The sequence below is a fragment of the Capricornis sumatraensis genome, chromosome 11 (assembly GCF_032405125.1).
Source record: "Capricornis sumatraensis isolate serow.1 chromosome 11, serow.2, whole genome shotgun sequence".
In the NCBI taxonomy this organism is placed as follows: Eukaryota; Metazoa; Chordata; class Mammalia; order Artiodactyla; family Bovidae; genus Capricornis; species Capricornis sumatraensis.
The window spans coordinates 22,066,873-22,079,065 of NC_091079.1; the positions used below are offsets into that span (position 1 = coordinate 22,066,873).

The window sequence follows — 12,193 nt, forward strand, 5'->3', positions numbered from 1 at the left end:
GCCAAATAATGCTGAAACGCTAGTGTGCGGATCACCATGGAACGTGAAGGAGGACTTGAGTCACCAAGAGAAGTCAGGAGCAAGAGGGGCAGAGCCGGCCGGAAGGGCAGAGGAAGCAGGCGGTGGAGCGGCGGGCCCAGTCCCCCCACGACAGCTGCTAGCAGCAGGAGGGGCTGAGCACACCCCGGGAGGAGACACAGGAGACGGGGCCCACCCATTGGCTCCAGAAATACTGTGATCCAGAGGGATGGAGGCTGAAAAGGCAGGGACAGGAAGCCTGAGTCGGCTGGGGCAGTGCCGACCCAGATAAAAGGGACTTCAGGTGGACGGAGCTTTGCCCGAGGGGCAGAGAACCCGCTCAGGCTGGGAGGGGCAGCTCCGGAGTGAGCTGCCCGTGTCCCGGGGTCAGAGCCGTGAGACACCCTCTTCCTGCACTGACACAGACCCGGAAGGCAGACTCCAGACACCACGATTGCGCTGAGTCCAGAGCAGGGGTGGGCAGGCGTTTCCTGTCGGGGCTGCGGGGCATGTTCCCCTCAGGGTTCTGCCGGGAGCCAGGCAGGGAGGCGAGAGTCGGCAGGTGTAGAGTCTGGAGCATCTCCTGGTGCCTGAAGCAGGAAGGCCGGGCCCCCCGGGGAGACGGCAGGCATGTGCACACATGCCCGTGTGAGTGTGTGTGACTGTGAGTGTGCATGCGTGCTGCAGCTCTGCACGCAGCCCCGTCACTAGGCTAGTCAGTGTTCAGTAGTAAAGTTGTGACATTTGAAAAAGCCCAGCAAGAGAGACTGTGTCCCCCAGGGAAAGGATGCTCTCCTCTGTCTCTGAAGGTGACCACGGGCTCCCAGGAGTGGTGTGGGGAGGGAGTCATTCCTGAGAAGCCTGCTCTCCACGCCGCCCTCTTGAGGGTGGGCAGTGTCGGCCCAGCCCTGCCCTCCCCTGTGCCGGACCCTGATAGTGAGCGTCAAGGACCCAGGCCCACCGCATAGACCCCGGCGCGTCAGTGGAGCACGCTCAGCAAGCTCCCCATTTCCTGAACCAGCAGCTCATCCTGCTGACTTAGAAACAGGAGCACAGTTCACCCTTCCTAAGGTTCTGGAAAGGTCAAGGCCAACACCTCAAATTCTAGGCTGAACGCATCAATATTTTAATGGGCACGCCTGCAACAGTTCTGAAAGGTGCTTCCCTTTTCTGAAAATGATTTCCTCCTCCTACACAGTTTATTTTCCTTGGTAGTCAGCACGATATTCCGTTCCTCGGCGCCCTCGGCGGTGTAAAACATTCACTGACCCAGTTGCTGGCGGGCCAGAGCACCTTGTATTTTTTTTTAAGTCAGCTCTTCACTGAAGTTGACAAACAGAGGTGCGTGACCTGCATTCTCCAGCCAGGTGAGCTGTCCCCAGGGACCCCCGTCCAGGTCAAGGTCAGAACACACCAGCCTGAAGCCCCCATCTGCCCCCCCCCGACAAAGGGCTACCACCCCCCACCCCGGCCCCGCCAGCGGAGGCTGCTTCCCCGCTGTGTCTGTGGCGTGAATGGAACCCACAGAGTGTGCAGGATGCGGCCGAGGTGCATCCTGGGCGTAAGCGGGCCAGACCCATCTCTGTCCCAAGGATGGCAGGCCTCAGGGTTGTGTCAGCGGGTGACAGCGTGGAGGGTGGGGCTGGGGAGGGTCCGTGCTTATACGTAGACACCAGGCAGCCCTGGGTTTAAATGCTGGGGCTCCTGCTTTCGTGCTCTGTCAACGCAGGGCAGATCACCTGACCTCTCTGAGCTTCAGTTTGCCCGTCTGTGAAACGGGCATGGTCATCTCTGCCTCTGGGTGGGTGAGAAGGTTAGGTACCAGACCCGGCCTCCTGGCTCCAGCTGGACACACATGGAGGCGTCCCCTCTCATCACCCTCAGTAGCCACTTGGAAGCCCACTGCTGGGGCCGTTTAGCGCATCAGTGGCGCAGGGTCCCTCTGTAGGGCCCTGGTGATAGATTTTGGTCAGTGAGGCCCAGGGTCCCAGGATCACAGGTCCTCTACTCTCTGAAGCTGTAGCCCCCTGCCTTATGCCATGTTCTGGGCTGATATGGGCCCAGTCCCTGAGGGTGACATTGAGCAGCGCCCCTGAAACCCCAGGCCCCGATCAGCGCCAGTGGAGCGAGAGGGCCTCACCCTCATGCCATCACCCCCATGGGTGCCAGCTGCAGGGCCTGACACCATGTTCTCCACGCGTGCACGGCAGCCCGGGCCCACTGGGTCTGGGTGCTGCTCTGAAGGCTCTGTGCACCCCCGGGGCCGGCTGCATAGGGCTGACACCATGTTCTCCACGTGTGCACGGCGGCCTGGGCCTGCTGGATCTGGGTGCTGCTCTGAAGGCTCTGTGCACCCCCAGGGCCAGTTGCATGGGGCTGACACCGCATTCTCCACACGTGCACGGCAGCCCGGGCCCGCTGGGTCTGGGTGGGGTCTGGGTGCTGCTCTGAAGGCTCTGTGCACCCCCTGGGGCCAGCTGCATGGGGCTGACACCATGTTCTCCACGCGTGCACGGTGGCCCGGGCCCGCTGGGTCTGAGTGCTGCTCTGAAGGCTCTGTGCACCCCTGGGGCTGGCTGCATGGGGCTGACACCATGTTCTCCACGCGTGCACGGCAGCCCGGGCCCGCTGGGTCTGGGTGCTGCTCTGAAGGCTCTGTGCACGCCCGGGCCCGGCTCCACAGCCCGGGTCTGGCCTTGGGCCACTGGATGCTTCCCAGGTGGGCTTTAGTTGGTTTCAGACACTGGGCCTCGTGGGGGACGCGTGCCCGAGGGGTCTCCAGCTGGCGGGTGTGTGCGCAGGGCGCGTGCTGCCAGCCACCCACCTGCCCGAGGGTGACGGCCGTGTGTGTTGCAGGCCTCCCGGAGCAGTACTACAGCCTCACCTGGTTCCTGAGCCCCATCCTCGGCCTCATCTTCACGCCTCTCATCGGCTCCGCGAGCGACCGCTGCACCCTGAGCTGGGGCCGCCGGCGGCCTTTCATCCTGGCGCTCTGCGTGGGCGTGCTCTTTGGAGTGGCGCTGTTCCTCAACGGCTCTGCCATCGGTGAGTGTCCTGCCCCGGGGTCTGGGGGCATGGAGCCGGGCTCCACCGGGCGAGCAGGTATGAGGAGCCCAGACCGCCGATCCTGGCCGGGGCCGCTGGCGGGCGTCCTTGGCCCCGGGCGGTGGCCAGGCTGTGGGCCCCACGTGGGAATGCCATGGGAACCTGTTCTCAGGGAGCGCTTCCTGTTGTGACCCGTTTGTTTTTAATGCGTATCTGACACCACGTCCTGTTTCCAGCATTATTTCAGAAATTATCTTTTCTTTTTTTTTTTTCCTCCTTTTCTCAGACTTGGTATTGAAAATGTCCAGACCTAGTTTGCTACTTGTTTTTTTGGTTCATGTACTCAGGGTTTGTTTTGTTTCTTTCTGTTGTTTGTTTTCAGTTAAAGCAGCTATTTGTGGGAAAATAGCTTTTGTCTTGAGAGAACCGATCAGGAATGTGAAGAAGCAAAAGTCTTGTTTTCTGGTGACAGCTAAGACAGAAGCTTAACCTGTGTCCTGACACAGTGAACTTGCCCGCGTCCACATAGGTCCTCGGGCAATCACGGACGCTGGGAGGCTCAGGAAGGGAGGTAGCCGAAGAGGTCCGTGTGCAACAGAGCCTCGCTCAGCTCCTCCAGGGCCCGCGTGTGCTGGCAGGGTGGGTGCAGTCCCAGGCTTGGAGGGGGTGCAAGAGGGGCTTCCCTGAGCTGTGCACCATGCCCCGCCCCAAGCTGGCTGTCCCTGGGTCAGGAGTCCACAGGCTGCTACCCCCCAGGCACTTGCAGGCTCAGTTCAGAAGGAACACTGGTCTTTGCAGGGACCTGTCTGTGGGGGTGGCCCCAGCCGACTGTGGCCCACACACAGAAGTTGGAGCTCCTGACCCGCACCCAGGTGCGTCTCACTGTACCTGCGTCTCTCCTGGTCAGAAGCCCCTTTCCCAACCCTCATGTAGGGCAGGGCTGTCTGGGAACCCCCACTTGCAGAGTTGGGGGGGTCCCAGGCCCCACAGCACCTCTGTGCCAAGAGTGTTCCTCATCCAGTACAACCAGCAGCAGCTCAGCTGCTGGGGTCCAGCTCTGGTGGATCCAGGGTGATTCGAAGGTGGGGACAGAGTCGGCGTCCTTGGAAAAATACATATTTAATTACAGATATATAGAGAGATTAGAAATGGATAGTGTAGTAGGAAAATTAGTGGAGAAAAGAGGCTGAATAACTTGGTTTATGTGGAATAGCATCCATGCTCCAGATGGGAATTCAGCCAGAGAAACGGAGAGCAAGAAAGAAGCGACATGGGGGAATCAGTCTTTCCAGAAACTGATCCGATTTCTTTATTTTTGGGTTTGCTTATATACCTTTTGTTGCACATAGGGATGAATACAGTCACGCGGGGGTCAGCAGTCCTGACCTTTATCAAAATCAGGTGCTTCACATAAATGTATTAAAAAAAAAGGTCCTAGGGGTTTTACATCATCTTCTGGCCATGAGACCTGCTGACATTTTACGACCCTTTCTTTCTGATAACCAAAAACTTATTTTTTCCAAGTGTGTGTTTTCTTAAGCCAGGCACCACCCTCCAAATAACGTTGCATTCCTATAGGGTGAGGGTGTAGTGAGTTACAATCAAGAAAGGAATTTATTTAACCCATGGTTAACATGATTAATCTTAAAGGTTAATACTTATTTCTCCTATATGCTTAAAGGTTAATACTTATTTCTCCTATATGTTAGTTATATTCATTATAAGGGCAGGGAATATGGAGATTTAGCAGCAAACATTAGCCCAACAAATGAAAATCCTTTCCCCAATGTTCGCCTTAAGATCTATTTAGTCTTAAGATAGTGATAAAGTTACATTTTTACATAGCAAGGACACAGTGATTTATAACAAAGTACAGTGATCTATTACAAAAGAGAAAATCCATTAACTCAAAAAGTCTAGTATTGCTAACCTTAAAAACTACTATATTTCCTTTTCTATATTCCAAATACATTGATTAATATATTCCCAGGTGCCTAAGGATATGGAGGCCTGGCGGCAATCATTGACTCAACAGTGAGAAAAGCCCTATGCTAATTAAGACTGTCAAAATACTCCAAAACTCTCTGTGCTGTTTATGGTTGAGAGGTTGTAAACAATCATGTGCATAGTGGCAAGAGTATGGATAATCCTGTCACACAAGCTAGTCTGTCAGCAGAGAGGTTTGACCTGAGACACCCTTGTCACACCCAGGGCAGATAATTAGCAGTAATTATTGACACAACAAATGAAAAACCCTTCACCAATATAATTCCTAACCAACCCACTATACTGACAATTTCCCAAAAGAATTTGCCTTTAGTAAGTCTAAAACATCTCATGCCTCTCAGGTTGGGAGGCTGTAAACAATCACATGTGGCTGGACGAACCTATACAGGCGGGCTAGATAACCTTCAGAGGAGTCCGTAAGCTGAAACACTCTTGTCCCGCCCAGGAATTTTTATTGCCTTGGAGCTGCACGTTTACTCCTTCTCCGAGAGAAACGGTTATGGGGAGAGCCCCCCGTAAAGTCAGAGGTGTAGGTGAGAGCATAAAGCAGACTCTGGTTTTGGGGTAGATGCTCAGGAACAGGGGGTTTCCTGAGGCTTGATCACGCCTTTGCGTATACCAAGCCTCCTTCCTCATGACCTTTGCCATGGGCGGAGTTCCTCACTCTGGCCCCCGGCACTCAGCTTTCAGGGAGCAGGCTGGTCTCCGGGTTCAGGGGCAGACTCACCTGAGGCAGGTGTGAGATTACGGCTCATAACCCGCTTCAAAGCAGCGGGAGAGACGAAGCCTGCCTCCCGTGTGGTGAGGCTGCACCCAGGAGTGCAGAGCCCCCTGAGGCGGCCATGGGGGCCACTGAGCCGCTGCTCCTCTGTGCCCTGGCAGGCCTGGCCCTCGGCGATGTCCCCTCCCGGCAGCCCATTGGCATCGTCCTCACTGTGCTGGGGGTGGTGGTCCTGGATTTCAGCGCTGACGCCACGGAGGGGCCCATCCGTGCGTACCTGCTGGACGTGGTGGACAGCGAGGAGCAGGACATGGCCCTCAACATCCACGCCTTCTCTGCTGGTGAGCAGGCCCTGCCCCAGCTCTGAGCCCCACTCCTGGATCGTCGGGTCCAGGGGAGGCTGCTTCATGGCCCCCGAGCAGCTTCATGTAGACCCCGGTGGGTGAGGCAGTGAGCAGGGACTCGGCAGGGCCGAGTGACTGGTCTGAGGTGGGGGGCGTGCGAGGTTGCTGGCCCGAGGCCAGGGCCCCGTGCTGGCTGCCTCCTCCATTCGGGCAGCTTTCCCATCTGATGGGAACGTGGGCTCCTGAGCTTCGGGGATGGTGCTCAGTGGGGAGAGAGTCCCGGGCGGGACCAGTTTCCCTCCTAATTCAGGAAGCAGGAAACTGTCAGGTCAGGATTCCAAACCTGGGCTCAGCTGTCGTGCTTTATCCCTGCTCTTCCCGTTCTCTCTCTGAGTGACCCGGGAACCCCCCTTGGTGGGGGGAGTTGTGAACACCTGTCTGAGCTCTCCGCCCCGTGACCCGTGCCCCTGCTCTGCTCACATCTGCGCCATCCCCTCCCGTCCCCAGGCCTCGGCGGGGCCATCGGCTACGTGCTGGGTGGGCTGGACTGGACCCAGACCTTCCTGGGCTCCTGGTTCCGGACGCAGAACCAGGTGCTGTTCTTCTTCGCGGCCATCATCTTCACGGTGTCTGTGGCCCTGCACCTGTCCAGCATCGAGGAGGAGCAGTACAGCCCCCAGCAGGAGCGTGGCGGGGACCCGGCTGGCACGCCAGCCCCCGGCCCCCGCACCTGCGTGCTGGACGGCGGTGCCCTGTTCCTGGACGAGGTGCAGTCGGAGCATGAGCTGGCCCTGGACTTCCTGGACGAGGGCCTGGTGCGGAGCAAGAGCGATTCGGTGTTGCACGTGCCTGAGGCTGCACTGGGCCTGGAGCCCGAGCTCTTCCTGCAGGACGTTGAGCCCTCCATCTTCCACGACGCCTCCTGCCCCGGCACCCCCCGCAGCACCAGCCAGGAGCACGCCCCCACCCGGCCGCCCCGCCGGCCCCTGCCACTCCGCGCACCCACCAGCGAGGACGAGACCCTGCTGGAGGAGCCCCTGAGCGCAGCCAGGCTCCCGAACGGGGGCAGCGCGGGGCTGCAGGACGGCCCGGGCACCTGCATCTACAGCCGGGCCGCCCTGAAGGCCCCCGCCACGGCAGGCCCTGCCCGCCGGCGCCGGCACGTGTTCCGCCGACAGGCCTCCAGCACCTTCTCCTACTACGGCAAGATCGGCTCCCACCACTACCGCCACCGGCGCGCCAACGCCGTGGTGCTCATCAAGCCCTCGCGCAGCATGAGTGACCTCTACGACCTGCAGGCGCGGCCACGGCAGCACCGCCGCCGCCACCAGAGCGGGGCCACCACGTCCAGCGGGGACTCGGAGAGCGAGGAGGGCGAGGGCGAGACCACCGTGCGGCTGCTCTGGCTGTCCATGCTGAAGATGCCCCCCGAGCTGGTGCGCCTCTGCCTCTGCCACCTGCTCACCTGGTTCTCCGTCATCGCCGAGGCCGTGTTCTACACCGACTTCATGGGCCAGGTCATCTTCGAGGGGGACCCCAAGGTGAGCGCCCGGGCCCCCCTGCCCTGTGGGAGGGGGCCTGGGTGGCAGCCAGCCCGGATGCGGCCCTGTTGGGAACGTGGTCAGGGGTCCTCATGTATGAATGCGAGACGGCATCGGGCCTGGGTCTGTGGTGAGCACACCCTGCCTCGCCCCAGGCTTTGGAAGTGCGGGAACACCGGGAGCTGGAGGCAGGCGGGCCGGCTCTCTCATTACACAGGTGGCCGCAGAACCTGCAGGTTGAAGCAGCTTTCTGTTGTTGCTTGTGTCCAGGCCACGTGGGCGTGGCTTCTAGGCCCCAGGGCGTCCACGGGTTCACACCTGTGCTCCTGGCCCAGAGTGGCACCAGGAGGTCCAAGGTGGTCACGGCTCAGGCCTCCCTGCCCCACACGGCCCACCAGGCCGAGGCTGCTCCACGCAGCCACTGGGCTCAGGGAGGCCAGAGGCGGGAGCAGCAGGCATCCTGGGCCCAGACAGCGGAGTAGGGCTGGGGGAGGGTGCAGAGGGCCCACCACGGGCAGCGGCCTGGGCCGTGGCTGCTGCTCCCTGTGGCACCGCGGTTGAGATGCAGTAGTGATTTCGGGGTGAACGACCCCTCCCCTGGAGGCGCAGCACGCTGGCCCCACCCCCCGAACCCTCATCTTGTGTCCGGAACAGGCTCCATCCAACTCAACGGCGTGGCAGGCCTACAGCGCGGGTGTGAAGATGGGCTGCTGGGGCCTAGTCATCTACGCAGCCACTGGTGCCACCTGCTCAGGTAAGCGGCCCCCAGCCAGGTGAGCTGAGCACCTGGACTCACTCCGTGACCCGAAAGACCGACAGGCGTCCTGCTCCATGGGCCGCAGGCCCTGCCTTGACGGGGCTGGCCCTCAGGGACAGCAGCAGCGTCACCGTTCATCGTTGCCTGGAGGCGGAGCTGCTCGTGCCGCTGCTGCGAGCCCTCAGCTGTCCTCCACACGGCCGCCTGCCAGCTCCCAGGGAGGGCCTGCCAGGGCTCAGGGCGATGGCACGCTGCAGGAGCTGTGCTCTGAGCCTGAAGGGCAGGCGTCCCAGGTTCTGGCTGAGCACACGCAGTGTGTCTGGGGTCTGCTGGAGGTCGGGATGTCTGGAGGAGACAAGCGGCCTTCCCTGGGGTCCACTGTGCCCTGGAGAACAGAGGGTGGCAGTGACAGGCTTCAGGCTCAGGAGCGGGGCGCAGGCACGCCTTCTGGGAACGGGGCAGAGCCGCGGTTACGGGCCTCTGGCTGATCCTGCCCTGGACCCTGCTCAGTCTCTACCTGAGGATGATGGGGGACAGCCAGCCTGACAGTCACAGTGCTGTCTGCATTACTACAGGACTTCTCAGGAGGGCTGGGTCAGAAAGCCTGACCCAGAGGGGTCGGGACTCGCGAGGAAAACCAGCCACAACTCAGTCCCCGAGGCAGGGCAGGGCCCAAGGCCAGAGAGGGCACCGGGTGGGCCTAGACTGGCGGAAGGGTCGGAAGGCCTGGCTCTCCAAGGTGGGGAGTCCCCACGGGGCTGCAGGATGGAACCAGGTTATAGGTCTGGAACCACGAGGGTCAGCCTCCTTTTGAGGTGTGGAGCCCCTGGCGGTGGATTGGGGCACGGTGAGCTGGGGGCCCATCCAGGGGCTGTGCATGGTGGCCGGGGAGTGAGAGACGAGGGGCGTCCCGCCCCGGTTCCCGAGCCAGGCTGAGTGCAGTGGAGGCAGGGGAGCGAGCAGGCCGTGTGCCTCCCGGTCACCAGGCGGCCCCTCTCTGCAGCCCTGCTACAGAAGTACCTGGACAACTACGACCTGAGCATCAGGGTCATCTACGTGCTGGGCACGCTGGGCTTCTCCGTCGGCACGGCCGTGATGGCCATGTTCGCCAACGTCTACGTGGCCATGATCATGATCAGCACCATGGGCGTCGTCTCCATGAGCATCTCCTACTGCCCCTACGCCCTGCTCGGGCAGTACCACGACATCAGAGAGGTGGGCGGGCGGGCGCTGGAGGGCAGGCCCAGGCCACGAGGCCACCGGCTGTGGGCGGCTCTGCGGCTCTCACTGGCGCTTTCTGTGTGGAGCATTCTTGCCCACGTCTTCCCTTGCACTCACGCCCTCGCCTGTGGTCTGCCTGGGACAGAGTGTGTGTGTGTGTGGTCTTAGGTCGATCAGAGCTTTACGGCTCCCCCAAGTAAGGATGGTCATGTGACCGGTGTCCTGTCCCTCTCCCCCCACGCTGCCGAGCATGGACGTGGGTGGGGGTCTGGCTGGGGGATGTCTGTATTCCCTTCCATGGCTCGCTCTGTCCGCTCACAGTGGCTACACTGTCTTAAGTAGTTTTACAAGAAGAGCTGAATGAAACCTGGTAGTGTTAAGTTCTCCAGCTTGGTTTTTCAACATTGTTAATTGGTTACCTTGACCATTTCCTTTTTATTTAAATATTAGGATCAGCTTCTGGACTTCTTTTTTTTAATTGAAAACACATTGATTATATGGATCTATTTGGAGAGAGTTAAAACTTTGTAGTATTGAGCCTGTATAATATTCCCTAAATATGGTATATTGTATTAATTGTCATAGCATATTTATAGATTCTCCCAGGCTTTCTGCACACACAGTCACATCCTCCATGGGTAGTGAGTTTCATTTCTTCCTTTCTAATTCTTAAGGGTTTTATTTATTTTCCTTGCCTTCCTGCAGTGGCTGGAACCCCCAGTACCGTGTTCAGTATAAGTCGGGCGGACAGAGAGCCAGGCAAGCGAGTGTGTAGCCGCTGAGAGGAGGCAGTTCTGTCCCAGACCCTGGGGATGCCGGTGCATGGCTTCCCCTGGGCCCTGCCCTCATGCCCTGCCCGCCTCTCTTGCAGTATGTGCATCACAGCCCCGGCACCTCCAGGCGTGGCTTCGGCATCGACTGCGCCGTCCTGTCCTGCCAGGTCTACATCTCCCAGATCCTGGTGGCCTCCGCCCTGGGCAGCGTGGTCGACGCGGTGGGGACCGTGCGTGTCATCCCCATGGTGGCCTCCGTGGGCTCTTTCCTGGGCTTCCTGACGGCCGCCTTCCTGGTCATCTACCCAGAGGTGTCCGAAGAGGCCAAGGAAGAGCAGAAGGGCCTGTCTTCCCAGCCGCTGGGCGAAGGCTCGAGCGGCAGCGCCGAGAAGCCCACCGTGCTGAAGCTGTCCCGGAAGGAGGGCCCGCAGGGGCTCATCGAGACCGAGTCGATGGTCTGAGCCGCGGACGCACACACATTCCAGGGCGGCAGGGAGGTGGGGGTGGCACCCGGCAGGCCGGCTGCCGTGGCCTTGGCGGCCGCGCGCACCAGAGCCCTTCACCGACCCTGGTGGAGGCTCAGTAGCTGTAGGGTAGGTTTGCGCCAGTAGGTGAAAACACCTCATTAATTACTTTTTCCATAATTAAAATGAATCATTTTTTTAATCGAAAAACGATCTTTTAATTTCAACTGTCTCTTTTGTTCTGCAGGTATATTATTCTGCACGTTTTAAAATTATAAACCAGATTTACCATATAGAGAAGCGATTTAGAAAAAAATAAGATTTTTCCATTTCTAAAGTTATAATTGAAAGCAAAAAAGTATCTGATGTATTTTGCTATATCTTATCTGAATTCTTCAGATAACGGTTGTGTAGTCAGTGACTAAAACACTTTTTATCACATTTTTTCCCTGTGGATGCCTACAGGTATTTGGACGTTCTGTCAGATCTCGTCACATTTTGTTGGTGCTGCAGCTATTGGAGAGTATTTTTCTCTATGATTATTTTAGAAAAAAAATTTTTTGTCTTTATTTTCCAAAACTGTGGTTTTCTTGAAGAACACACCTCCTGCTTTCCTGTTTGACACGTTGTACCCGGGCGGCGGGCCGCAGTAGCTGTGACACCAAAGCTGGGAGGAGGCTGGGCCCCCGGGACACTGGTGGGGAGGCCCGCCAGGCTGGGCCGGACCACCCCCCAGGGGCAGCCCTGGAACTGGCGGAGCCGTCCCTGCACCGCCCGCATCTGTGCCCACGCCCTGCCTGTCGTCTGGTCCGGAGCTCCTGGCGACGCTGTGACTCTTTCATTGCACTTTGTTTTTGAACCATCTGGGGGGAGCCTGGGGGCAGAGCTCCTGGCGTGGCATGCCACCCGTGCCCGCCGCCAGGCCCACACACCGGACACTCCACGCCCGTCTGACCTCTGCGCCTGCTCACCCCCGAGTCAGGACCACCCCGCCGTGAAGAAAGCGAGCCTTGGACGGGGGACGGTCCGCCCCACAGGTCAGCTCAGCACGGCATTTCTGGTTTCAGCGCAGAACCAAACTTGCACCCCGGGGAAGCACGGTCGTCACATGCTGCAGCTGTTTGGAAATGCTTTTCAAACCACAATCTCTTTCTAAGTAAGCAGTTTCTGCTTTTCTTCTTTGGGACGGTCAGTCTAAGTCCGCTGATCTCAGGAGAAAGAGGGAGGCCTCCCACACATCACCCGGATAAAGTGAGAGGACTCTACCTCTTCGCTGCCTCAAGTCAATATGTTTTTAAATAA

The 12,193-nt window shown here is 59.0% G+C and overlaps 1 protein-coding gene across 2 annotated transcripts in view; it reads left to right on the top strand.

Moving 5' to 3' along the window:
- SLC45A4 (solute carrier family 45 member 4) overlaps positions 1-12,193 on the top strand; it is a 30,168-nt gene extending 17,975 nt beyond the window's left edge. The window contains exons 2-8 of one of the 2 annotated variants that reach the window (XM_068983675.1): positions 2,875-3,063; positions 5,953-6,132; positions 6,643-7,676; positions 8,331-8,430; positions 9,437-9,648; positions 10,526-10,883; positions 11,348-12,193. In XM_068983675.1, coding sequence (XP_068839776.1) covers positions 2,875-3,063; positions 5,953-6,132; positions 6,643-7,676; positions 8,331-8,430; positions 9,437-9,648; positions 10,526-10,883; positions 11,348-11,430 — 2,156 coding nt within the window. In that variant the 3' untranslated portion in view covers positions 11,431-12,193. Of the gene's footprint in view, positions 1-2,874; positions 3,064-5,952; positions 6,133-6,642; positions 7,677-8,330; positions 8,431-9,436; positions 9,649-10,525 lie in introns of both variants that reach the window. The other variant, XM_068983676.1, reaches the window with a different exon arrangement.